The sequence below is a fragment of the Saccostrea cucullata genome, unplaced genomic scaffold, assembly GCF_032062105.1.
Source record: "Saccostrea cucullata isolate Sc308-1 unplaced genomic scaffold, CSIRO_AGI_Scuc_v1 ctg907, whole genome shotgun sequence".
NCBI classification, from domain to species: Eukaryota; Metazoa; Mollusca; class Bivalvia; order Ostreida; family Ostreidae; genus Saccostrea; species Saccostrea cuccullata.
Window position 1 is genome coordinate 115,734 of NW_026935419.1, and position 24,565 is coordinate 140,298.

At 34.9% G+C, this 24,565-nt stretch overlaps 2 protein-coding genes and 1 long non-coding RNA gene across 5 annotated transcripts; 1 reads left to right on the plus strand and 2 right to left on the minus strand.

Moving 5' to 3' along the window:
• Positions 1 to 13: 13 nt before the first annotated feature.
• LOC134242763 (golgin subfamily A member 5-like) lies at positions 14 to 18,688 on the plus strand. Of its 2 annotated transcripts, none has more exons than XM_062724885.1 (15): positions 14 to 167; positions 378 to 1,007; positions 1,559 to 1,801; positions 2,212 to 2,431; positions 3,093 to 3,216; positions 3,344 to 3,440; positions 3,680 to 3,786; positions 4,028 to 4,195; positions 4,429 to 4,557; positions 5,413 to 5,511; positions 5,722 to 5,871; positions 16,163 to 16,238; positions 16,565 to 16,664; positions 16,796 to 16,859; positions 17,539 to 18,688. In XM_062724885.1, exons 2-15 carry the CDS (start codon positions 386 to 388, stop codon positions 17,647 to 17,649), a joined length of 2,310 nt encoding a protein of 769 aa, XP_062580869.1. In that variant the 5' UTR covers positions 14 to 167; positions 378 to 385; the 3' UTR covers positions 17,650 to 18,688. The 2 variants fall into 2 exon arrangements, with proteins under 2 accessions (XP_062580869.1, XP_062580870.1); XM_062724886.1 differs by having other exon boundaries at positions 16,568 to 16,664.
• LOC134242783 (uncharacterized) lies at positions 12,416 to 15,320 on the minus strand. Of its 2 annotated transcripts, none has more exons than XR_009986920.1 (4): positions 15,167 to 15,320; positions 13,926 to 14,012; positions 13,470 to 13,556; positions 12,416 to 12,812 (listed from the first exon to the last, which is right to left on the minus strand). It is a non-coding gene; the product is annotated as an uncharacterized LOC134242783 (long non-coding RNA). The 2 variants fall into 2 exon arrangements; XR_009986919.1 differs by having other exon boundaries at positions 15,163 to 15,320.
• A 584-nt stretch (positions 18,689 to 19,272) lies between the features above and the next one.
• Positions 19,273 to 23,490, minus strand: LOC134242766 (alpha-soluble NSF attachment protein-like). Its single transcript, XM_062724889.1, has 9 exons — positions 23,285 to 23,490; positions 23,105 to 23,184; positions 22,114 to 22,230; positions 21,982 to 22,028; positions 21,532 to 21,609; positions 21,348 to 21,403; positions 21,149 to 21,233; positions 20,658 to 20,831; positions 19,273 to 20,251 (listed from the first exon to the last, which is right to left on the minus strand). Exons 1-9 carry the CDS (start codon positions 23,374 to 23,376, stop codon positions 20,105 to 20,107), a joined length of 876 nt encoding a protein of 291 aa, XP_062580873.1. The 5' UTR covers positions 23,377 to 23,490; the 3' UTR covers positions 19,273 to 20,104.
• Between the last annotated feature and the right edge of the window lie 1,075 nt (positions 23,491 to 24,565).

A 24,565-nucleotide genomic window follows, 5' to 3' on the forward strand; every position in this document is an offset into this window, starting at 1 on the left:
TCACGTCACACATCTTTAACTTTCCGGGGTCATTTTAGCGTTTGATTGCAAGGAATGTTGCATGTAAAGAAAAGCGTGTAAATAACCTTGCATTGTTTTTTTCATTACAACTGGACAAGTTTGAAGACATCGTATTTTTGGATTAAATTGCTATCAGTTATCCAGATGTAAGTATTCTAGGATATTTCTTTAACATTGCCAGTATTCCCCGAAAATATTCAACTATAAAGTGATTAAAAGTTCGTTTCTGTTATATTTCTTATGTTTTACCCTCAGCTGGCCTCAAGGGCTGCAAATGTCGACTTAATGATAAAAAAATGAATACATTTGTTTTTTTTTAACCCAAAGACTCTGGCAAATCTTCAATTTCTTTACAGCATGCAAGATGTCATGGTTGTCAGGACTGACAGGTAAAGCTGAGGATTTTCTTAACAAGTTGGACCAGTCAGCAGCCCAAGCTCTGACCAAAACTGAGGAGGAGGGTCTCCTGAATACCTCCCTACCCGTCACATCTGGCCGCCACACCCCTCCCTCCTCCCTGTCAACACGACACTTACAACAAGCAGGGTCCCAGAGTGTCCCAGCCAAGACATCAAGAACTAGTGGTGATTTCTCCTCATATGGCGTTAGTACACCCGTAAAACCAAGCAAACTCCAGACTAGTGGAACTCCTAAAACTGTGAAACCTAAAACTACAGAAACTGCCACCAAACAGGCACCACCAGAGCCAAGTGTTAGTCAGGATGTGTCATCCAAGAAGAAAATAGATACAGATGCTGCTTTGTTTGACTTTCTTAATAGTCCCGAACCATTAGAGACGAAAAAGGCAGAATCATCAGAGACTAAAAAGAAGACCACACCGGCCAGTAGTGCTAGACATTCCAGACAATCAAGTACATCCTCAGTGGTTTCAAACAAGGGTGGAAAGGTCATACAAGAAAGTGACACCCCTGTTTCCACCAGTGGATCATCTATTGTTCACATAGAATCTCTGCCATCAGGCTCAGGTATACTGATCCTTGAAAATTATAGAAAATATATTATTTTATTACTAAACTAGAGGTACTGTGAGCGATGAGCTCACAGAAAACCCCCCGCCTCCCATATGGTTATAACTGGTGAAAAAATGTTTTCTTTTGGAAGGTGCACAATGGCAATATATAGAATGTGAAAGTTTCATCAAATTTCATTCAGTGGTATGAGAGGAGTTGCGGATAATTACTAACAGACGGACGGACAGACAGACGGACGGACGGACGGACGGACGTACAGACAGACGGACGGACCAAAATACGTAATATATCCTTTGATGAAAGAAAACAGAAAACTTAGATTCTATTGGAATGTATGTCATGTAAAACAATATATAACCTGTTGATCTGGTTCAGGCTTGACTTATCAGCTGACAATTACTCCAAAACTGTAATTATCCTTTGTTGAAAGTTGAGCTGCTTGTTCCTGATATGTATTTTAAAATATGACACTTCTTATGTGACATCTCTACAATATGTCCATATTATTTTGATGTTTTGACTTCATGATCTTGTTTTCATCTTAGATCCTGGAGACAGGAGTCCCACTGAGCTAGATGGCACCACTGATGTGGCCGCCCTGGCAGACGCCATGATGGAACAGAGTCCTAGCAACAGTGTCCATAGCAACCAGGAGGTGGAGCCACATGGTGAACTAGAACAGAAAGTCTCATCACTAGAACTGGAAAACAAACTCCTGAAAAATGAAGTGTCTTCACTGAACCAAGAAATGGCAACTGTTCTTCAGAGGTCCAAAGATGCACAAAGTGGTATGCATCCATGTGGATGTTTGTCAAATTTGAATTTCTTTGCTTCAAACAAGTTAAACTTCGATCCTTTGACCCATTCACCAAGATCACTATTAAAATTTTTGCAGATCAAAGGATTTTATTTCATGATTGCAATTTCAGAAAAATTGAAAATTAATGCTGTAAATGCCCATTAACTTGAAGACTCAAAATTGAATGCACACTTTCTTTTTAAGCTGATTAGTGAATCCAAAATTTGATGGTGTTTCACCCTATCTAATGCATTCAATTGTTTAAGATCATCTTATTTAATGATATTGAAATTTTAACTATCATCCTACTAGTATTTTTTTGTGTCTTTTTAGTTTTTAATTGTAAGTGATCTTTGAAAACATCTTTATTTCATTCATATAATTCTTTGTCTTGATCAGAGGTGGAGCAGATGAGGAGGAAGATGGACAATTATCAGAAGACCCAGTCCCAGTCTGACCAGTTGGTGAGGGAGCTACAGTCCAGGGAGTCGGACTTAATGGAGGCCCTACAAGCCAAGGACTCCCAGTTAGGAGTTCTCCGGATCCGTCTGGAGGAGGCAGACAAACAGATGGAATCCAAACAGAGGAGCATCTCCGAGCTGGAGGAGGAAAGGGGCAGGTAAGTGTCTACATAACAGAAAGCACTGATTTGTTGGGATAAAATTTTGTTGATATGTCAGTTAAAATAGTTTTGTTGGCATTGAATTTTGTTGTTTTGGAAGTAACCCTATACATATATACAGCAAAACTCGTTTAGTACCAACATGGATATAGCGAATTTACAGATATAGCAAAGTCATCTTGGATCCCCAGCTATGTAAATTTAATACTTTTTATACGGTTATAACGAATACAGATATAAATGTATTTACATTTAGCTATGTATTCTTTGCTGTAGTCACATAAAATTTCATGTGGAATTTAATTTCAATGATAATTGTTAACAATGAAATAAACAAAATTCAATCCACATGAACATTTGTGCTTTTACAGTAAATGTATTCAGATTTTAAACAGTTTATGATAAATATGAAAGAATAAATCTCTAGTATTTATCCTCAAACTCTTTTGAATTTATTTTTGTGACATCACAGTCTAATTAGAATTAGATGTTCCCACTAAAGTTTGCTACCATTTATCAAACGTTTAATAAGTGGTAGCAGATTCTAATTTTAATTAGGTTGTTGACATTAATTTTGATAATGCAAGATATATTTATGGGAAGAGGATATTTAATTAGCATTTTAGTAGATACGGTACATGTATTGTGTGTATTTCAGGATATTGCGGGACCACAGTGACTCTTCCGGAGTACATAGCCAAGCTCTGGATTCTGTTCAGGCCAAACTGTCGGAGGTAGAAGGGGCACTGAAGAGGGAGCAGGATGCCCTCAAACAAGTACAGGTGTGTTGATTTATATATTAATAGAAAAAGGGAAAATTGAGGTGACTGAAATAAAATATTGATTTGATTTATATATACAGAGTCTTTTAGCATTAAAAATTAAGAGAGAATTTTACATTTTATACAGCAAGAAGCCTCTGATCGACAGAGCAGACTGGAACAGGAACAGAGAAGTCTGGCCGATGCTTTGACAACGGCAGACAGGAGAGCAACGGAGGAGAAAAGTAGGTCATGAGGAACAAGAATTTGATCAATAGTTAATCAATTCATGACACAAGAGAAAATCCTGAAATAGAGCTTTGCATGTTACATTTTTCCCTATGTACATATATCTGCATGTTAGCATTATAAACTTGCATTTGTTCAGTTTAAAAATGTCAGAATTGTTGAAATAATTTGCACTCTTAAAGACTTTCCATAGAAATCAATGATGCATGTAAAACAAGTCTTTTGTGTTATTCAGGTAAAGCAAGTGATCTGGCCAATCAGCTGAAGGCAGCCAAGCAGAGTGCTGACAGTGCCAGACAAGAGCTGGCAGATTATAAAGAGAAAGCAGCAAGGATTTTACAGGTGCACACATGTATTTATTCTAGGAATATTTTTTTCCTTTAACATATAAAAATTATAACCCTTTGAAAATAGGGTTGTGAGGTGTTTTATTTTTAGCCACAGGTCTGTAGCTCACTGGTCACCTGTAGTCCATCTATACTATTTCAGTGAGCTACAGACCTGCAGATGTTATATTGTCTGTTGTTTTGGATTGTTGATGCTCTGAGACTAGCTTTAAGAAATGCCATATTTTGAATTACAGTCCAAGGAGCGGCTGATAGCCAGTCTAAGGGAGGGGTCAGGGGCCTCTGGGGAGTCTATGGGTGTGTCTAACCTAGAGTATGACTCCGTGAAGCAGGAACGAGACATGTTTAAAGAGGAATTACAGCAGTACAAAATGACAGTCGAGAACCTGAGAATGGAGCTTTTGGTAAATATTATTTGTGAAGAGTATGTAAATTAAAATTCATTTTATTTTTTCTTTGTTAAGTGAAAACAAATGTAAGTTGGTTGTGTTTAAAAACTATCCTGGTCTCTTTAAAAAAATTTGTTTGTTGTGTTGTTTCAAACCAAAGAGCATTTATGAATTCTATGAATTCAAGAGCATGAATCCCAATGTTGAGTTTAAAAAAATATTGCTATTAATGATGTTTATTTATGTAGGACATGGAAACCCAACTTCAACATGACAGTGACACTGCTAATGAACAGATTAGATCTCTGGAGGACAATGTCCACAGTGAAAAACAGAGGAGAGAGGACACAGAGCAGGAACTCTTGAAACAAAAACAGGTACAAGGGGAAAATAAAAACAGGTATAGGGGGAAAACAAATACAAGGGGAAAACAGAAAGAACAGAGAGGATGCAGATCAAGAAATTTTAAAACAAAAACAGGTAAAGGGGGAAAATACAAACAGGGAAAAAAAAATCAGGTACAGGGTAAAAACAGAAACAGGTACACGTGGAAACAGAAACAGGTATAGGGGAAAACATACAGGGCGAAATCAGAAACAGGTATAGGGGTAAAACATACAGGGGGAAATCAGAAACAGGTATAGGGGGAAAACATACAGGGGGAAATCAGAAACAGGTATAGGGGGAAAACATACAGGGGGAAATCAGAAACAGGTATAGGGGGAAAACATACAGGGGGAAATCGGAAACAGGTACACGTGGAAATAGAAACAGGTATAGGGGGAAAACATACAGGGGGAAATCCGAAACAGGTACATGTGGAAGTAGAAACAGGTATAGGGGGAAAACATAGAGGGGGAAATCAGAAACAGGTACAAAGGAAAACATAAATAATGGTAGGTACTGTAGGGGGGAAAATAGGTAGAGGTGTAAAACAGAAACAAGCACAGTGGTCAAACAGGAAGATTTGTGGGGATACTGGGAGAAATGGGGGGGGGGGGGCAGGTACAAGGTAAAATATTGAAGAATTGGAAATTTTTTTTAAAAAAATAATAAGTGTAAAGAATTTTACATTGAACATATTATTTGCAAATCATTTAGGTGAATGAATATGCAGAATGAATTTGATGCACAATCAAAGGAATGAATTCCTTTAAAATTGAAAAAGAATGAAAAAATGGTATATTAGAGAATGATTTTTTTGTGAACAAGAGATAAACATTATATGACAGGAGTTACAGTACAACATAGAGGAGCTGAGGAAGTGTAAAATGAATTACCAGACCTGTATCAAGGACAGAGAGGCAGAGATTGAGAAACTTAGAAACCAGGTGGGTTTTTGTTAAACTCATATAATTACCATCCACAGAAAAGTACAAAATGTTAATGGCTCTTGATATTTTGGGCCGAGAAAAATGTACCCTAGTAAAAATCTATTGTTTCATGAAGCAGTGATTGATGCTAAAGCCTGAAAGAATTCTCTATGGACTCTGTATGATATATTGTGTCATGGAATAAGATTTCTTATTGGTTTTAATCAGATCATGACCAAGTCAATGAGTTCATCTACTGAGAATGAGCTGGAGGCTCGAGTAAAAACACTGACAGAAAGCCTTATACAGAAACAAACAACACTGGAGACACTGAGCACACAGAAAAACTCACTGGCCTTACAGTTAGAGAGAATGGAGGTAAGAAAAACAAACAACACTGGAGACACTGAGTACACAGAAAAACTCACTGGCCTTACAGTTAGAGAGAATGGAGGTAAGAAAAACATACAACACTGGAGACACTGAGCACACAGAAAAACTCTCTGGCCTTACAGTTAGAGAGAATGGAGGTAAGAAAAACATACAACACTGGAGACACTGAGTACACAGAAAAACTCACTGGCCTTACAGTTAGAGAGAATGGAGGTAAGAAAAACAAACAACACTGGAGACACTGAGTACACAGAAAAACTCACTGGCCTTACAGTTAGAGAGAATGGAGGTAAGAAAAACATACAACACTGGAGACACTGAGCACACAGAAAAACTCTCTGGCCTTACAGTTAGAGAGAATGGAGGTAAGAAAAACATACAACACTGGAGACACTGAGCACACAGAAAAACTCACTGGCCTTACAGTTAGAGAGAATGGAGGTAAGAAAAAACAAACAACACTGGAGACACTGAGTACACAGAAAAACTCTCTGGCCTTACAGTTAGAGAGAATGGAGGTAAGAAAAAACAAACAACACTGGAGACACTGAGTACACAGAAAAACTCACTGGCCTTACAGTTAGAGAGAATGGAGGTAAGAAAAAACAAACAACACTGGAGACACTGAGCACACAGAAAAACTCACTGGCCTTACAGTTAGAGAGAATGGAGGTAAGAAAAACAAACAACACTGGAGACACTGAGCACACAGAAAAACTCTCTGGCCTTACAGTTAGAGAGAATGGAGGTAAGAAAAAACAAACAACACTGGAGACACTGAGCACACAGAAAAACTCTCTGGCCTTACAGTTAGAGAGAATGGAGGTAAGAAAAACATACAACACTGGAGACACTGAGTACACAGAAAAACTCACTGGCCTTACAGTTAGAGAGAATGGAGGTAAGAAAAAACAAACAACACTGGAGACACTGAGTACACAGAAAAACTCTCTGGCCTTACAGTTAGAGAGAATGGAGGTAAGAAAAACATACAACACTGGAGACACTGAGTACACAGAAAAACTCACTGGCCTTACAGTTAGAGAGAATGGAGGTAAGAAAAAACAAACAACACTGGAGACACTGAGTACACAGAAAAACTCACTGGCCTTACAGTTAGAGAGAATGGAGGTAAGAAAAAACAAACAACACTGGAGACACTGAGCACACAGAAAAACTCACTGGCCTTACAGTTAGAGAGAATGGAGGTAAGAAAAACATACAACACTGGAGACACTGAGCACACAGAAAAACTCACTGGCCTTACAGTTAGAGAGAATGGAGGTAAGAAAAACATACAACACTGGAGACACTGAGCACACAGAAAAACTCTCTGGCCTTACAGTTAGAGAGAATGGAGGTAAGAAAAAACAAACAACACTGGAGACACTGAGTACACAGAAAAACTCACTGGCCTTACAGTTAGAGAGAATGGAGGTAAGAAAAACATACAACACTGGAGACACTGAGTACACAGAAAAACTCACTGGCCTTACAGTTAGAGAGAATGGAGGTAAGAAAAAACAAACAACACTGGAGACACTGAGTACACAGAAAAACTCACTGGCCTTACAGTTAGAGAGAATGGAGGTAAGAAAAACAAACAAGACTGGAGACACTGAGTACACAGAAAAACTCACTGGCCTTACAGTTAGAGAGAATGGAGGTAAGAAAAAACAAACAACACTGGAGACACTGAGCACACAGAAAAACTCACTGGCCTTACAGTTAGAGAGAATGGAGGTAAGAAAAACATACAACACTGGAGACACTGAGTACACAGAAAAACTCACTGGCCTTACAGTTAGAGAGAATGGAGGTAAGAAAAAACAAACAACACTGGAGACACTGAGTACACAGAAAAACTCACTGGCCTTACAGTTAGAGAGAATGGAGGTAAGAAAAAACAAACAACACTGGAGACACTGAGTACACAGAAAAACTCACTGGCCTTACAGTTAGAGAGAATGGAGGTAAGAAAAACATACAACACTGGAGACACTGAGTACACAGAAAAACTCACTGGCCTTACAGCTGGAGAGAATGGAGGTAAGAAAAACAAACAACACTGGAGACACTGAGCACACAGAAAAACTCACTGGCCTTACAGCTGGAGAGAATGGAGGTAAGAAAAAACAGTGGTGAAATTACCAGGCAGTCGTGTTGCATGAAAACCAGTTGATTGGTGATTTACAAGTTTATGTCATTGAGATGCACTTGCACACATGAAATATTTACTCCTATTGAATGTTTTCTATATACTGTTCATTCATCCTGTACATAGTAAAGTAAGATATATGGAAGTTTGTGTTTGCTTTAAGTTCATTTCCTTAACAATTTAGAATTTTAAAGAGGCCGTGTCAGTAACCATTGAGATTTACATGGAAAGTCAAAAATTTTGAATTGGGCAAAAACCACCCTAAAATATTTGAACAACAACAAAAAACACATTTGAGACAAATTTTACAAATTTATTCATCATCATTGGTTTCCATGGCAACAAATGTGATTTGCATAGTAAATTCTCAACGAAACATTGTAAAATAATACAAATTTAGACATATTTAAATGCAGAGGGGGGAACAATTGGAAGGTCTAAATTTGTTTTCTTATACTGAAATAATGAAAGATGCATCAGAAGAAAATATTTTTATGTCTGTAAGTATTTTTAAAAATTTTGATATGGTTGCTATGGCAACCGAAAAATGACAAGATTTTCATGATGGGAATATCCGTGGAAAATTAAGTTTTTCAAAAGTTGAATACTTAAAAACGCAACAACCGTAGATATTGTATGTCATACAAAGTTAAAGATATATCCCAATACTATGAAATTATAAAATAAAAATTGGTAGTCGGATGTCCAAATTTTTTTTTTCAGAAATCAAAATTTGCATTTTTTTCAAAACACTTTCAATGGATTTTAGCAAGTTTTGGCAATTTTTTTTTAATATTACAACAGATATTTAACAGTTAGATGCCATATCTACAGAAACATAGTACTTTAGAAAAATCTCCATAAAATGTACGACTTTTTAGCTCTACTGGTCAGAGACCAGAAGAGCTTATGCGATAGTAATGCGTCCGGCGTCCGTCCGTCTGTCCGTCTGTCTGTCTGTCTGTAAACAATTTTTCAAAATGCTACTCCTCCTACAGTTTTGATCTGATTTCAATATTACTTGGCATATAAGTAGACTACACTAAGATACATAATTCTGTGTATCGGTTTTTGATTTCGACGAACGGTGTTGGCGTTGTTACTAAAAATAGAAATTTCTGTGAAATTCTTTCAAAATGCTACTCCTCCTACAGTTTAGGTCTGATTTCAATATAACTTGGCACACAAGTAAACTACACTAAGATACATAATTCTGTGTATCGGTTTTTGATTTCGACGAACGGTGTTGGCGTTGTTACCAAAAATAGAAATTTCTACGAAATTCTTTCAAAATGCTACTCCTCCTACAGTTTTGGTTTGATTTCAATATAACTTGGCACACAAGTAGACTACACTAAGTTACATAATTCTGTGTATCGGTTTTTGATTTCGACGAACGGTGTTGGCGTTGTTACTAAAAATAGAAATTTCTGTAAAATTCTTTCAAAATGCTACTCCTCCTACAGTTTTGGTCTGAATGCAATATAACTTGGCACACAAGTAAACTACACTAAGATACATAATTCTGTATATCGGTTTTTGATTTCGACGAACGATGTTGGCGTTGTTACTAAAAATAGAAATTTCTGTGAAATTCTTTCAAAATGCTACTCCTCCTACAGTTTTGGTCTGATTTCAATATAACTTGGCACACAAGTAGACTACACTAAGGTACATAATTCTTTATATCCGTTTTTGACTTCAATGAACATTTTTACCTTGGTTAATAAAGATAGCAATTTCTGTTACTCTCAAATGCTACTTCAAATACAGTTTTAGTCTGATTATAATATAATGTGGCATGCAAGTAGACTACACTAAGAACATAAAGAAACTAATTCAAGGATCATTATTCTCTTTTTAGCTAGTGTAAGTTTCAATTCCCAACTGCTTAAGTACTTTCCTCTTCCTTTGCTATAAGTACAAACCAGTAGAGCTTCAGTCTCGACAGAGACTTCTGGTTTATAAAACAATAGGAAAAGAAATCTCCATAGCAACGGAAATTATACCCTAGCAACTGACTTGACTAGGATCGGCAAAACATGAAACATACACCCAAGAAATTAAAGCCTCTCAAGTGGAATATTTGGGTCATGGCATCCTGATCAACTGTCAACCCTGTTGTACTTACCCCATCATATGAAGTAATAATAAGTACCATTGCTCCACAATGTCTAATAGTTATACAATATAGTCAGAATGTGGACCAAATATGCAAAAACTTGACCATATATGACATAACAAAAGTCGAAGTTATATGTCAAAATGACGCAATGTTCAACCCAAAGGGACGCCAATGCTCTGTCTACTGGCTAATTTACATTGCTGTACCATGTTTATTATTCAAGTTATAAACCTAAAAACAACTAGAACTGTCCAAATGGGACAAAATACCCCCCGCTGGGTTTTTCAGAAGTGCTAAATCATGAATATTTTATGGATCTAAGAGAAGAGAGAAAAGCTGAAACATTTTAGTGCAAATGTAATTGCTCATTAATTTTTTTTTATAAATGAAACGAAGGTGCAGCCTAAAAAATAGACTGAATGTATGGATCACACATGAATTATGAATTTTTTTTGTCAGTGACCTTGAACTTGCATAAATGACCTTGGTTTAAAGTCATGACAAGTTCTCAGGTCAAAGCAATGTTTGTGTAAAATGGGAACCTTTCAAGTTTATCCTTAAGAAAGATATGGACCAGACATGAATTATAATTTTTTTACTGTCTGTGCACTTGAACTTGGACAATTGACCTTGGGTCAAAGTCATGACACACCCTTATGTCATAATTGATCTTTGTGTAAACAAGTATCCAAGTTTATCAATAAGAAAGATATGGACCAGGCACAAATTATGAAGTTTTTCCTTTCAGTGACATTAAACTTACACAAAGAACCTTGGGTCAAGGTCATGACACATCCACAAGACAATAAGCGATTTTTGTGTAAAACAGGAACTTACCAAGTTTTTCCATAAGATAGATATGTACAAAACATGAATTAGGAACTTGTTGCTTTTATAACCTTGAACTTGCATAGATAACCTTGCATCAAGGTAATGATACATCCTAAGGTTATAAGGAATCTTTGTGTGAAATAGGAACTAACCAGTTTATCCATAAGCAATATATGGACCATGCACATATTAAGAAATTTTCCTTTCAGTGCCCTTGAACTTAAATAACCTTTGCTGAAGGTCATAAACCCTCTTTGTGCGAAGTAGTAGATTCAAGTTTATCCAAAATAAAGATATGTACCAAACATGAATTTTACAATTTTTCTTTTAGTGACCTTGAACATGCACAGATGACCTTGGGTCAAGGTCATGACACACCCTTAGGTCATGAGGAATCTTTTTGTAAAATGGGAACTTACCAAGTTAATCCATAAGAAAGATATGGAATGGACACAAATAATGAAATTTTTCTTCCAGTGACCTTGAACTTCCCCAAATGACCTTGAGTCAAGGTCATGACACACTCTTAGGTCATGAGCAATCTTTGTATTGAGTAGTAGATTCTAATGTTCCTCCGTAAGAAAGATATGGACCGTACATGTTTGCACAGCTAGACAGATGGACGGACGGATAGACAGACAGACAGACAAGCTGATTCCTATATACACCCCCCCAAACTTCGTTTACAGGGGGTATAATGAGAAGTCGTGTCTGTTAAACACAAGACGACCTTATACTTATTCAAATGAAAATAAACCTTAACATCAGCAAGGCTTGTGAAAATGTAGTTTACAGCAATTTTATATTTCAAGTTTTTATTATTTTACTATCAAAGACCAATCAACTGGTCAAATATCAATGCTCACTAAAAGTATCACAGATATGAACGTAAAACAAGAGTTTTCCATTGAAAATGTGTGTCTCAGGAATGACATATCAAATTGTGACAGACAGATAGACTGATGGTCAGCTAGTCAGACTGACAAACAATGGAGAAGTGATCCCTAAGAGTCCCCTTGCTACGCAGGCGACACAACTAGGCACCATTACAGCATATCTTGTACCTGATTCTGAGACTGAATTTTTTCTGAAGTGTACAGTCAAATATTTTTCAGAAATATTTTGCTAGAAATAATAATATATCGTATAAGTGGAAATTTTAGCGAGATGCAAATTTAGCGATTTCTACCAAAGTCTGGTATTTTATTTTTAGCCAGAAGTAATTTTAGCGATTTTAAAATGTTTATTAAAGAAGCTATTACAAATAATAAGACATTAAATTTTAGCAATATTCAATTTTAGCGATATCAGCACCCTCTCTAATAATGCCAAAATGAAATCCTTGCTAAAAATTCTACTTATACAGTATATTCTTCAAAGTACATTTATGCACAGTAAACAAGAAGTATGACACATTTGATTTTAGATATTATCTATTTTAACCAACTAGAGCTAGAGCAGTATAATCCAAGTGTTGTCCACAGACAGATGGACAAACAAACAGGGTGATTCCTATATCCCCCTTCCAAAAACTTTGATATCAAAATCTTAAACTTAGTAAGAAAATGTTTTTAGTTCACTGCTTTAAGAGCCATATCAGAAATCTGATTCAAATTGTTCATGTTCCCTTCAGCTGTCAAGTCATTTTCTTCACTTCAGTGTTAGACCTCTGCCTTTTCACCAATGGCATCAAGATACATAATCAAGGTCTTCCTTCTATGTAATGGACTATCTTCATGCTCTTGAGAATCCTGGCATTCAGATGACTTTCACAAGATGTTTGGAAAAGTTGTCGTCTGAAGTTGAATCCACCTACAAAAGAAAGATACAAAATCAATCCAACTAACAACTTCATTTAAAACAAGTTCATTTTGACACAAATGTTACTCATGCTGAGACAGTGTTTCACAGCCCTGAACCAAAGTCACACCTTCAATGTCAAGGTCAAGGTAAAATTTGATGGAGTTTTCAGGTCTGTATTTCTATATGCCTCATGGAACAGCTTCATACTTGGCATACAATGCTCCTAATGATAAGGTGGTGTGCATGACCCTAACTCAATGTCAAACTTCAATGCTAAGGTCACAGTAGACTTCAATGAAATTGTCTTATCTGAAATGCATTTCATACCTGCCTCAAAAGCACAGCTTACATGACACAAATGTGCCTCATGATATCAGTCTTTAACAACCTTTGACAGAAGACAGGGTGAGCAATATGGGCCCATTTTATGCTTCTTGTCTGGGTTTAAAATATGAAGTTCATAGGTCAAATGGATTTAAGTTATTGAGTCACAATCCTTTCAAGTTTGAAGTTTCCAGGACATATAGCATTTGAGTTATCTCTCGACAAAGAAATGGATGAACAAAGTGATTACTGGTACTCTTTGAGGCTGGGCTCTTATGAACAAGCTGATGGTCAAAGTAGTTCTAAACAATTCAGTACATGTAAAAAAAATTCAGTACAAACCTCTATTTGTTCCATATGCTTTGAATCTGGTTGTACTTCATGGTTATTTGGTAGTTCACATAGCAACTCATCATCATCATGATTCTCCTGAAAGTATTTCATATCTGTTTACAAATTTACATGACCCTACTGCATATAGTTGCTGATTCTTTATAATAAACAAGCTGATGCTAAAAGTAATATAAAGCAAGATAAGTTTGTGAAACAGTATGCCCCCAGCGTCAACAAATATAGAAAAGCTAGTTTTAGCAAAAAGATCAAGATCTAAAGGTTACTAACGTTGGTGTAATTTAAAAAAACTTAATTAGTGGATTATGTATACAAAATATGATCTCACAGTTCAAAAGTCATGGTAAAGGTTAAAGCTGACAACAGATAGACAGAAAGGACAAACAAAAATATGTTCATGCTCTTTGGGCATAATAATTCAGTACATGTAAAAATTTCAATACAAACCTTTATTTGTTCCACATTAATTGGATCTGCTTGTACTTCATGGTTATTTGTTAGTTCACATTGCAACTGATTATCATCATGATTCTCCTGAAAATATTTTAGACCTGTTTACAAACTTACTTGAGCCTATAGCATATAGTGACTGGGATATGATATAAGACATTAAACTGGACAAAGGGGATACTCCAATTTAGTCTCACATTTTCAGAATTATCGTATTCAGAAATTGTGCCCAACCTGATCAAGGGCTTAGGAGGAATAGCACCCCACCCACGCCTTACTTTTTTGGGAAGTCAAAATTTCCTGTAGTTAAAATTCATAAATCCTGGTTCCCCTCCCCTCCACTTTAAGGGTCAGGAGCAAATTTTGAAACCAGAGTTGAGTCTGTTATCCTTGTTTCCCTTCCCCTTTTCAAATCAATATTAGCAACCTCAAGTTTTGTCATCTTGTTTTAGTGTAGCTGCAGAACTGTAGCTCTCCAAAAAAATATATATTGATAGACCTGAGATAATGAGGTATAGCGGGTATGGCTATGAATTTTTTATGAAATATTGTTTGAAATATTACTTATCAAAAGAACACTAATATGCAGACATACACGATTGGAAATCTACCAATTTGACCTTATCAGTGATTGATGAATATGCTCTAAATAATAAAGTCTGAAATATCTGGCATTTTTCAGTTTTTTTTTTTTTTTTCAATATTTTCTGTGCCAGGAAAACGTCAGAACCAGCGCCATTACGAAAACTGGAAATTTCGCCATTTCCAGTCAGAGTTGATTTCCCATACCTGGGAACCGCATTAAATGCCGTTGTTACAATTTATCAATGGCACAATGCTTTTAGTACTTGACAATAACAATGAAAAGAAAATAATCACTCATCATTTCGATACAGGACTTGTATATTTTTTTTAATTTGTAAACGCACGAAATGAAAACAAATCTCGACAGTCAGAGAAAATGTTTCCATCGGATCATGGATCATATATTTGCAAACAAACCATAAAAACTATATTGGTAAGTACTAGAGGCATTGTACTATTGATAAATTGTGAGTTTGACAAGTAATTGCAAGTATCGAAAATACACCCGAGAATGCCGCCTTTGCTTGGAATTCCAAGTTTTCGTAAAGGCGCCGGTTATGGCGTTTTCCTCGCACGTAAAATATAGAAATAGTTAAAAAGCCAGGAAAACGTCAGATATTTCGGACTATAAATAGTACTTTTCAGTCACCTACAAACTCTTGATGCTGTCATGTCCTCTGTAACCGCACAAGACCTGCTTTATACGTCTTTACATGGTGTTTTTCTTCTCCGACTTCTGCTGCAACAGCAACTTTCTGTTCTTTATCAGCAGGAGAGTTCCACAAAAGGGAGATAATCGTTCACGCGTTTTCATATTTGTGGTTCATTCTAAATCAAATTATTTGCTATAGAGTACCCAACTACCATTTTTTATTATTGGATTTATAACTTCAAAGCTCGTAGTTTCTATTGCATGTATGATTATGATAGAGTTTGGTTGCGTTTTCGTGTAAAATATTTATAAAAATCATGTTGATTTTACAGCATTTGGTAGAAACAAAGCAAAGTAGGCCCCAATGCTTTAAAATAAACATGGGAAAAATTAAATCTCCCATTTATATTGAAATTAAGAAAAACATAGTTTGATTCTGTAATTAATTTTGACAGGGTTATCAATAATCAAATTTCACACTTTTCAGGCATTAAAATCACCGTTGCTATGGTAACAAGGAAGATGTGACCCAAATAACTCATGTTTGAAAGGACATTCAACTATACTTCCATGCACCCAAATATTAAAGCAAAATATTTTTTTCCACATTCCACTCACTTTATATACAATACTCAATGGTTACTGACACGGCCTCTTAATTGAATAATCAAGAAGCTCTAATTAAGAAAGAATGAAATAAAAGTCTATTTTAAAATAAAATAAAAGTCTAAAAAAAAAATATTTGTCTGCATTTTATAGATAAATTGAACTAGTACATGTATGTAATGTGTTATGAGTGTTGAGATCTAAGTTAAAGAGGCCACTGTCTCTTATATTTGCAAAGAAGTTGTTCAAACTTAACTGTAGAGCAAAAATATTGTGTGCGTTTTCAATTGATTTCTAGAGAATACCTAACTTACTGGTTCAGGTATGGTAACCTAAATGGTAGTACATTAATATTGCTCCTATACTTTATTTTTTATAATTTTTTTTTTAGCAACAATACAAGGATATCCAGTCCTCTTCATTGAGGACAAACACCACAGTTGTCAATGTACATGATGACGAAGAAGGTAGGCATTCCATGTAGACTTGAGTTTCTTTCAGAGATTCAATACAAACTTGGGGGAAATTCTTCCAATTGATCAAGTAATTTGCTATTTTTATTAAATACCCTGTACTTAATGAAATGGAAAAAAAACTCTTCCTTTTATGTTAAGAAGTATCAATAACTCATTTGGTTGAATTAATAGAGTTGTGTGCTGTATATAATGGTTGTATTCTGAAATTGCTTTTAATATAATGAAAAGGAACCAGAATTTTTCTGATGATGTGTCTCTTCAGTAGGTTGTTAAATACGGTACAAGTGTTTCATTCTGTCTGTCTTGTTTATAAACAGCAGTCCGACAGAGGTACCCAGGCTTTATGAGGGAGACACCCACAGATCATGAAGTCACAAAGAAAATGAAGAGGGCTGCTAATGTCATTGACAAATTCAGGCAAGAAATAATAAGTTATTACATGTACATAGTGAATGCATTTACCGGTAACTGGGAAAAAAGTGTATGTGTGTGACCAAAATAACTAAAACTTCCCATAAATCTGATGGTAACGTCTTGTTATTTTACAGCATAAGACTTGGAGTATTCCTCCGGAGGTATCCTATTGCCAGAGTGTTTATCCTGATGTACATGGTAGGTGTTTAGTGTAATTATCAGTCAAATCTTCAGAGCAAATCTTTAAGGATGTTCCTAAGTTACGTTTATACACAAACTGGCTGTAGGATTGGCCATATCATGCTGCCTTACTAAAGGAATATCTTTCCCCCTCTAACCTTTGTTTTAATGCAAGTGTACTCTAAATTTACACCTGTATGTTTAAATTTTGGTTAAAGGAAATACAGTAACATTGATCATTGATGTGTATGTATATACCCTTAGCTTTGATCATGTATTACCTCTGTAGCAAGAGTGCCTAATTTACCCTATGTTCTTGATCATTGACTAAGCCTATCATAAATTTGAGTCTGAATTGTCAAACTTTACCTTGTCCAAAACTTTTGTAAAAAGGTACCCGATAGTTTAAGACTAAGTGAAAAGTTTGTATTCCTCTGGTAAATTACCACCCTTAGCAAATTAAGAAAGAAATGTCAAAATTCACTTCATATATTGCTTCCACAACATGATAAGAGGTGCATTAATGGGTTAAAGGATGCTTGCCTTTTCATTGTTGAGTTGCTCCACTTTTAAAACAAGAAATGTTTTCTTGTGATTGAACAAACATACATGGAAGTGTAAAGTTTCATTGTTGATATATTTCATCAATTTGTTCTTTGATAAAACAATTTACATGTATTTCGTTTTATGATTTCAGGTGTTGCTTCACATTTGGGTGATGATTGTACTTTTGACATATCAACCAGAGATGCACAGTCACGGTCCAGGAAGCCCCGTCCAGCCGGAACCACCTGGCCCAGGGCAATAATCACAAGGGGTCAAGGTCATTATAACGGCTGTGATAATCCATATCTGTAGATTCAAATAAGGGCTGACAGTGCAAAAAACATATATAAAGGGGCTTTTTTATATTTAAGTGCAGACTCTGTTTATGTGCTTTCAAAGCACAAAAAAATATTAAGTGCAGTATTTGATTTGCAAAGGTAGTACATTTACCTGTATATTGAGTAAACTGTTTTCAATTCATTTTCCTTTAGTGGTTGAGTGGGGGAATAGATTCCATCGTAAAAGTTTTGGGGGAATAGATTCCATCGTAAAAGTTTTGGGGGAATAGATTCCATCGTAAAAGTTTTTCCTCTGCATAATAGGCTTAATTACAAACTGATACTGAATCATTTTAAGATGCCTTTTAGCAGATGATATACATGTATGATATACATGTATCAAACGTGCATTTAAAATTTCCTTCTTTCCAAGCAAAAATACTTTTCATCTTTCAATTAAATTGTAAAATACCTGTATTAAATTTTTGGCATTGATTATGCTTTTTGTATTATACATGTGTATCTTTTCAAGACTGATTCATTTCTTGGTGACTGTAATTGTGATATTCTGAAAAAAAAGAGGGATTTCATTTACAGTTATATTTCTGTCATTTTTGTAGGTGTTCATTAAAACTTGCATTGAAAATAATTGACATACCTGAACATACGTGTGGGTTTTTTTCATCTTGAAGACTGTAAAATCTACATAATTTCATAATTATGATTGAATGTGTCCAGTATTTAGAAGTGATCCAGTAGCATACATTTTAACACAAATGCAGCTGAACTTTTATTGATTTTCACAAAACATGAGTTATGATGATGAAATGTTGGAACAAGATCTGAAAAACGGGGAATGGCCATTCTAGCTTTTATGATACAATGTAAGTATGAAAAGTAATGAATATGTTAAAGATATGTGATAGATTACCATTTCTTAAAAGAGAAATGAAAGATATGTTGTTGTAAACAGGATATATTTATAAGACAATGATTTTATGTTGCATTAAAGTATACTGGGTAGTTTGGTTTTGTTATTTTTACAATTCCTTGCATTGTCCATACTTTGTCCATTATGAATAACTAAGTGCTGCAATTGGAGGGCCAAAGTCCATTATTATATGGTCAAACTTCATTATCTCGAACCTTATGGGGCTGAGAAAAAACTTCAAGATATCCAAGGATTTAAGGTATTGATGGAAAAATAGAGAATATGTGGTTGGGACTCCCACATCACTTCGACATATCCATGGTATTTGAGATACTGAAGTTAAACTGTACTCGATAGAATTTTTTCTATCCAGAACAATGAAGATGCAATTTCATCAAATTAGTAAGCATTAGAATTCACTCACTGAAATAAGGATCACAGTGGTCATTCAGGATTATCCTTACAGTGGCCCAAATGTTCTGAGTGGTTCATGATTCCCAAAATAAATCATTATTTTTCAAAACTTTTCATTATTTTACAATTTTAAGTTATGTCTTAATACGCTTAATTAAAAAAATATTTTATTTTGAACAATCATTAATGGATTGGACAGTAGGCAATGCTTATACATGTATAAGTCCTCTCCAAAATTTATAGTTTGAAGCAGAGTTTAAAACTTGGTGCTTTTTAACTTTATTTTCAATTGTAAAAGCTTTAATATTCACAAGTTGACTGACACATACTCTGTACATTTTGTAATGTATAATAACAAGTTACATCTGATAATGATACGTGTATAAAATATATAAAGCACTGATCATTATTTTAATGACAGAAAACTTTTTCGGATCATCAATTAAAAACATACAGCATTTAATATTAATAATCAATATCAAATTTAAAGAGAATATTGGATTCCAGAAACAAAATTTTGCCATGTTCTTGTAACAGCACAGTTTTTTCTCCTCTTTTCCAGGTAATGCTTTTGCCTTATACAGTAAATGCCATATGAAGTTCATAGTAATTAAGATTTGTGTGCAGTGAATGCACACAGCTATCTTTTGTGTCCACAGAAAATTATTAAGCATCAAAAGCAAATCTACATGTACAACTACCATTAAAACTAGAAAACAATAACTAAACTATCTATCATTTGACAATTTGAGGTTTGAAAAAACAACAACATATAATATAACAGTTCAAATGTTTTTCACATTTCTACTTTTAAGTCTTGAATATCATGACAATGCCATATCACATTCACGTTGATCCAACAACACGTTAACAGCGGAACAATGTACCAGAGGTATTGAGAATGTTGCATATATTGTCATAAACTAACAAATTGAATATTTTGCTCAAATTTCCACAGAAAATCTTCACAACATTGCTTTTGACATGAAGCTTATGAAAGTAAGAAAAATCCTTTAAGGGATATCAAATCCGTAAAAGAGAATGTCTGAGAGTAATCCTGTGTGTGGGGGAGAGGGGGGAACATTGAGGGAAAATCATCTAAGATCCTCCCCGCTGATATTCTTCTTCACTCTAAGCAGCATGGTTGTTGTCCACTGGTCCAGACGGGATATACTATCATAATCCTTGACTGAGTCGGTAAATTTATCAATATCCTCTTCATTTATTGCACTGATCAAAGTCTATAAAAAAAAATCATCAAAGACAAACAAGTTATGTTTATTTCCCTGTTCCATGTATATTTAAAATGAAAAAAAAAGAAATATGTAAAGGAAGTAATTAATGAATTATCATTTCCTTATTTACTCTGCACATTTAGTGTGCAATCATTGAACTGACACTTTGTACAACACTCTTCCCTGAGAAGCTTGCATCATATAAAATTCCCACTGATAAATCACTTAAAATATTGAAACATGATGCCTTGGGAAGCTTGCATTCTCTGGCATTTCCATATATAGACACAGAAAAAAAAATTCCTCAAGGTGCTTACATTTCCTTGTAAACCCCCCCCCCACCCTCAAAAAAAAAACAAAAACAAAAAAACAAAAAAAAACATAAATACTGGATTTATTTTGAACATCCTACCTTGAGAAGCTTGCATTCTCTGGCATCCCCAAACTGTGGAAACATTTCTTCATATTTCTGAATGGCTTGCTCAGCATTCAGTGTATCCACACACAACTGACAAAGAGCTGCCTTAAAAAAGTGGTCCTTGGCACTGTACTTCAGAAGCTGGTTATCCATGCAGGACACACCAATCTACCAATCAGATTTGCAAAATTTCAATGAGGAAGAAACATGGCATGCACTGTTTTAATGCCAGACCACGAACACACAGATGTACTGTATTAAAATCACTTAATATTCACAAGAAATTTATTTTCGTGTAACTACCTGAGACTGTCTGCTCTCAAAAATTTCATTCTGACATGTTAAATTTTGTATTAGTTATAATATTTGTAGAAGTTAAATACAACAAAACCATACTTCTTTAAAATTCTGTCTCCCTTATAAAAACAACTTTAATAACATGAAAATAAGGTAACATGAAAATTCAGTGATCTACAGTAACTTACTTCTTCATAGATAGATATTGCCTTCTCATACTGTTCAAGCTGTGCTGCATACTGGGCAACTTTAATTAGACATTTGTTTGCAGAACTGTCAAAAGAAAATTGGACAAATTAAATGAATACTCTGACACCTTCCAATTCAACTGGCAGTAAGGGTCTGGATAGAGAATTCTAACACAAGAAGGGACAAGCAGAGACATACCTGTTAGATTCTTCCCCTTTATAGTAATCTGCAGCGTGTTCATAGCTTGTGATTGCCTGAAAGGAAATAAGTCTGCTTTTACCAAATATTATGGATATTACTGGGAGTACCTACTTATCCCTTATCATATGTATAACAAACCAACACTTGTAATAATTAAAATGTTGCTTTAAATGTAACTGACCTTTTCAATATCCACCATATCTGTTTCATAGATTTCAGCAATGGAAACATGATGTTTAGCTGCTATGGTAAATCTACCCTGTTTAAAATTCAAGCTTAACTTTATACCAAGTATAAAACATTAATAAATACATGTATATTTCTCCCATTTAAGATGAGTATATATTATATGTTCAGCACCATTTCCCCCTTTCTAAACATTTTCTTTTTATAAAGGTGAAATTTTTGCTTTGAGTCTCATCTTTGAAAGGAATATCCTAGGTCAAAATATACAGTAAAACATGCTTATAGCAAACACACTTTTACTGAACTGACACTTGTAGCTAAGGAATTTTCATTCCGCATGAATTTAAAATATGTTGTGTGAAAGAATTAAGCCTATAATGAAGCAAAATCCTCAGTCCCTGACATTTATTTTTAAACATATTTTACTGTATTAATAGGCACATACCATATCAGTGTAAATTTCTACAGCTTTTAATAAACAGTTGATTGCCTCTGAAAAGGAAAGAACACATCACATTATAACAATTTAATAAAAAAAATTTAGCCTCTACACAATTCAAGTTGGCTTTAACCTTACCATTGGGATCTGCTTTTTTATAACAGGTTCCAGCGTTGACGTATTCAGTGGCTGCCTGGTGTTTGCCGCCTAACTGAACCTGTAACTCGGCCGCTCGACAGAATGCCTCCCCAGCAGCTGTAAATATAAGATACCCGCTGACAAGCCATAAAAACAAAATATAATCTGAACATTAAGATAACTCTGATCTAAACTGATATGCAAGTTTATGTAGAAAACATTTCTAATCATTTTATTAGCTTAGCTGCAATACAGTAAAACACAAGTACATGTATAGCCAACCGACTTTCACAGTTACAATGAAATTACACTTACAGGAAAGTGATTTTCATTCATAATATATTGTAAACTTAACAGTTAAATTAGACTTATAATGAATCAAAATCATATGTCCCTGGCACTTCGTTGTAACTGTGTTTTACTGTATATTACTTTCCATCTGACATTCTATATAATTACATGTATCTTTAAAACAGACTTTGAAATAAGGACTTAAATCAGCCAAACTGAAAGATATAAATTTGATATGGTATCTATCCTAAATTATACGCTACAGCTGTACTTGTATATTTACAAACTTACATCCCAAAATATCAGTCTATGCGAAAGACATCGGACCATCAGACCTGACCATTGTGCATCAGTCTCCTCTGGTCCAATGTTTTGATCATTTTTTACACCAGACCTGAATGTTCGATGTCTCAGTGTCCGGTTTTGAACTTTAAATACTATTTTGACGTTGAGTCATTTTAATGTTTGTTTTTAGTAAAAAATATCACAAATACATAAATGAATGTGATTAAAACCGCATGGAGTCTGTGATCATGATGGTCTGTCTTAAGTATTAAGGAGCGATCCCTGGTAAAAAGAAAAGCTGTTTTCCGTCTGACAAAATTTGATTGGTCCTGTGTGTTCATTGATTACATAGGACTGTGGTCCAAAAAACTTTCGCATGGACTGAAATTTCTCTCTTTTTTGCAAATACACATACCTGCCCACTTTTTGGCCATTTTAAACATGTTGGCAGCTCTAACAAATAGGTCTGCAGCATCTTCCACTTTTGAGGAGCTCCTGCAAAAGTAAAAATTTAGTAAATAAGTATTCTACTAACGTATTTTCGTCTGTCAACTTTGGACGAAGTCCACTTTTGATCAAAATAAACAATATTTACCCAAATAGTGAACTAAAGAATCCTTTGGAGGAAGAAAGCTTCTTCTCTGCCTCTTGCATTAATTCTCGTCCCTTTGCTTCGTTATCAGCCATTGTGAAATGTACTGAAAATGACACAAAATTGAAAGAAAATGTATTATTACGTCTGTGTCACACCACTATTTACTATCGACATCATCATAATAATCAGGATCACAAAAAGCTTTATCGAATAACATTATACAGTTAGAGTACGAAAGCGTACAAACTACGCTGATGGTATAAAATCTAACTACGTATCGGTGATAAGTCCGGATATTTGATCGAAACTTGTGATGTTATTAAAATGATAGACTAGTAAATAATCACAGCGCTTGACGTTTTAAACATTTCTTTTTATAAATAAAAAAAATTCCTATACTATGATTAACTTTCTTTTCATAAATAAAAAAATTCCATATATACTATATAATAATTATAGTATAGGGATTTTTTTATTTATAAAAAGAAAGATTAAACTGAAACGTCAAGCGCCTGTGGAAATAATGTATTTTTGATAAGTTTTTGTATCTAATAAAAATTCTCAGAAGCCGGAGGATGGGGGTTACATCATCCATTCGTCAGGTGCATGTGCAGTATTTGAAATAAATTTGAGTATTCGTAACATTTTTAAATGAAACATCGGGAATTAATTTTTGGAACGTAACGGAAGTGATGGGAAGCGAGGGGAGGTACAATAAAATGAAGAGACTACATTCTATATTTAGAGGTCGCGTCATCAAGTTAACCTGGATGTGAGGATCACGTGACCTGGTTACACATTGCCAGAGAGACTAGGCATGATATTCTTGAGAAAAACAAAAAAATATGCTAAATGACAACAGCCATAAAAAGAGGATTATATTATACAGGTATTGTACAATACTCCAAGTTATTAAATTAACTAGTCACTACTTACACTTGGTTTACATTTTTTACACAAATTTGAATTATTGTGCCAAATGAACTATTTGATGATGTCATACTGCACTTACTGTAACATTAGTTGTCATGTCGTAATAAATATTGTATGGATTAACTGATAACATCAATGAAACACCTGTAAGTACATTCTTCTTTTGATTGACAATAGAATCTTGAAGCATAAGAAAAACAAGAGAACATTACCTCGTCAGGTATTAAAATAGGGCCAACATCGGTTTTGAGTCCTCAAGCTCCCTCAACGTCGCCCAAGTCTGAGTTTGAGGGAGTATACCAGTAAACAATAAATAACAATGGCATGATTCATGAAATAGTCTGAAAC

Bases quoted from the DNA above. Each gene is read 5' to 3' on its own strand.
- LOC134242766 (XM_062724889.1), bottom strand. From the start codon at position 23,376: ATGGCTGATAACGAAGCAAAGGGACGAGAATTAATGCAAGAGGCAGAG. The intron at 22,029-22,113 runs GTAAGGTTAAAG...TTTCCTTTTCAG, and splicing joins TAAAAAAGCAGATCCCAATG to AGGCAATCAACTGTTTATTA. The intron at 21,610-21,981 runs GTATGTGCCTAT...AATTTTAAACAG, and splicing joins TAGAAATTTACACTGATATG to GGTAGATTTACCATAGCAGC.
- LOC134242763 (XM_062724885.1), top strand. From the start codon at position 386: ATGTCATGGTTGTCAGGACTGACAGGTAAAGCTGAGGATTTTCTTAAC. The intron at 3,217-3,343 runs GTGTGTTGATTT...CATTTTATACAG, and splicing joins ATGCCCTCAAACAAGTACAG to CAAGAAGCCTCTGATCGACA. The intron at 5,512-5,721 runs GTGGGTTTTTGT...GGTTTTAATCAG, and splicing joins TTGAGAAACTTAGAAACCAG to ATCATGACCAAGTCAATGAG.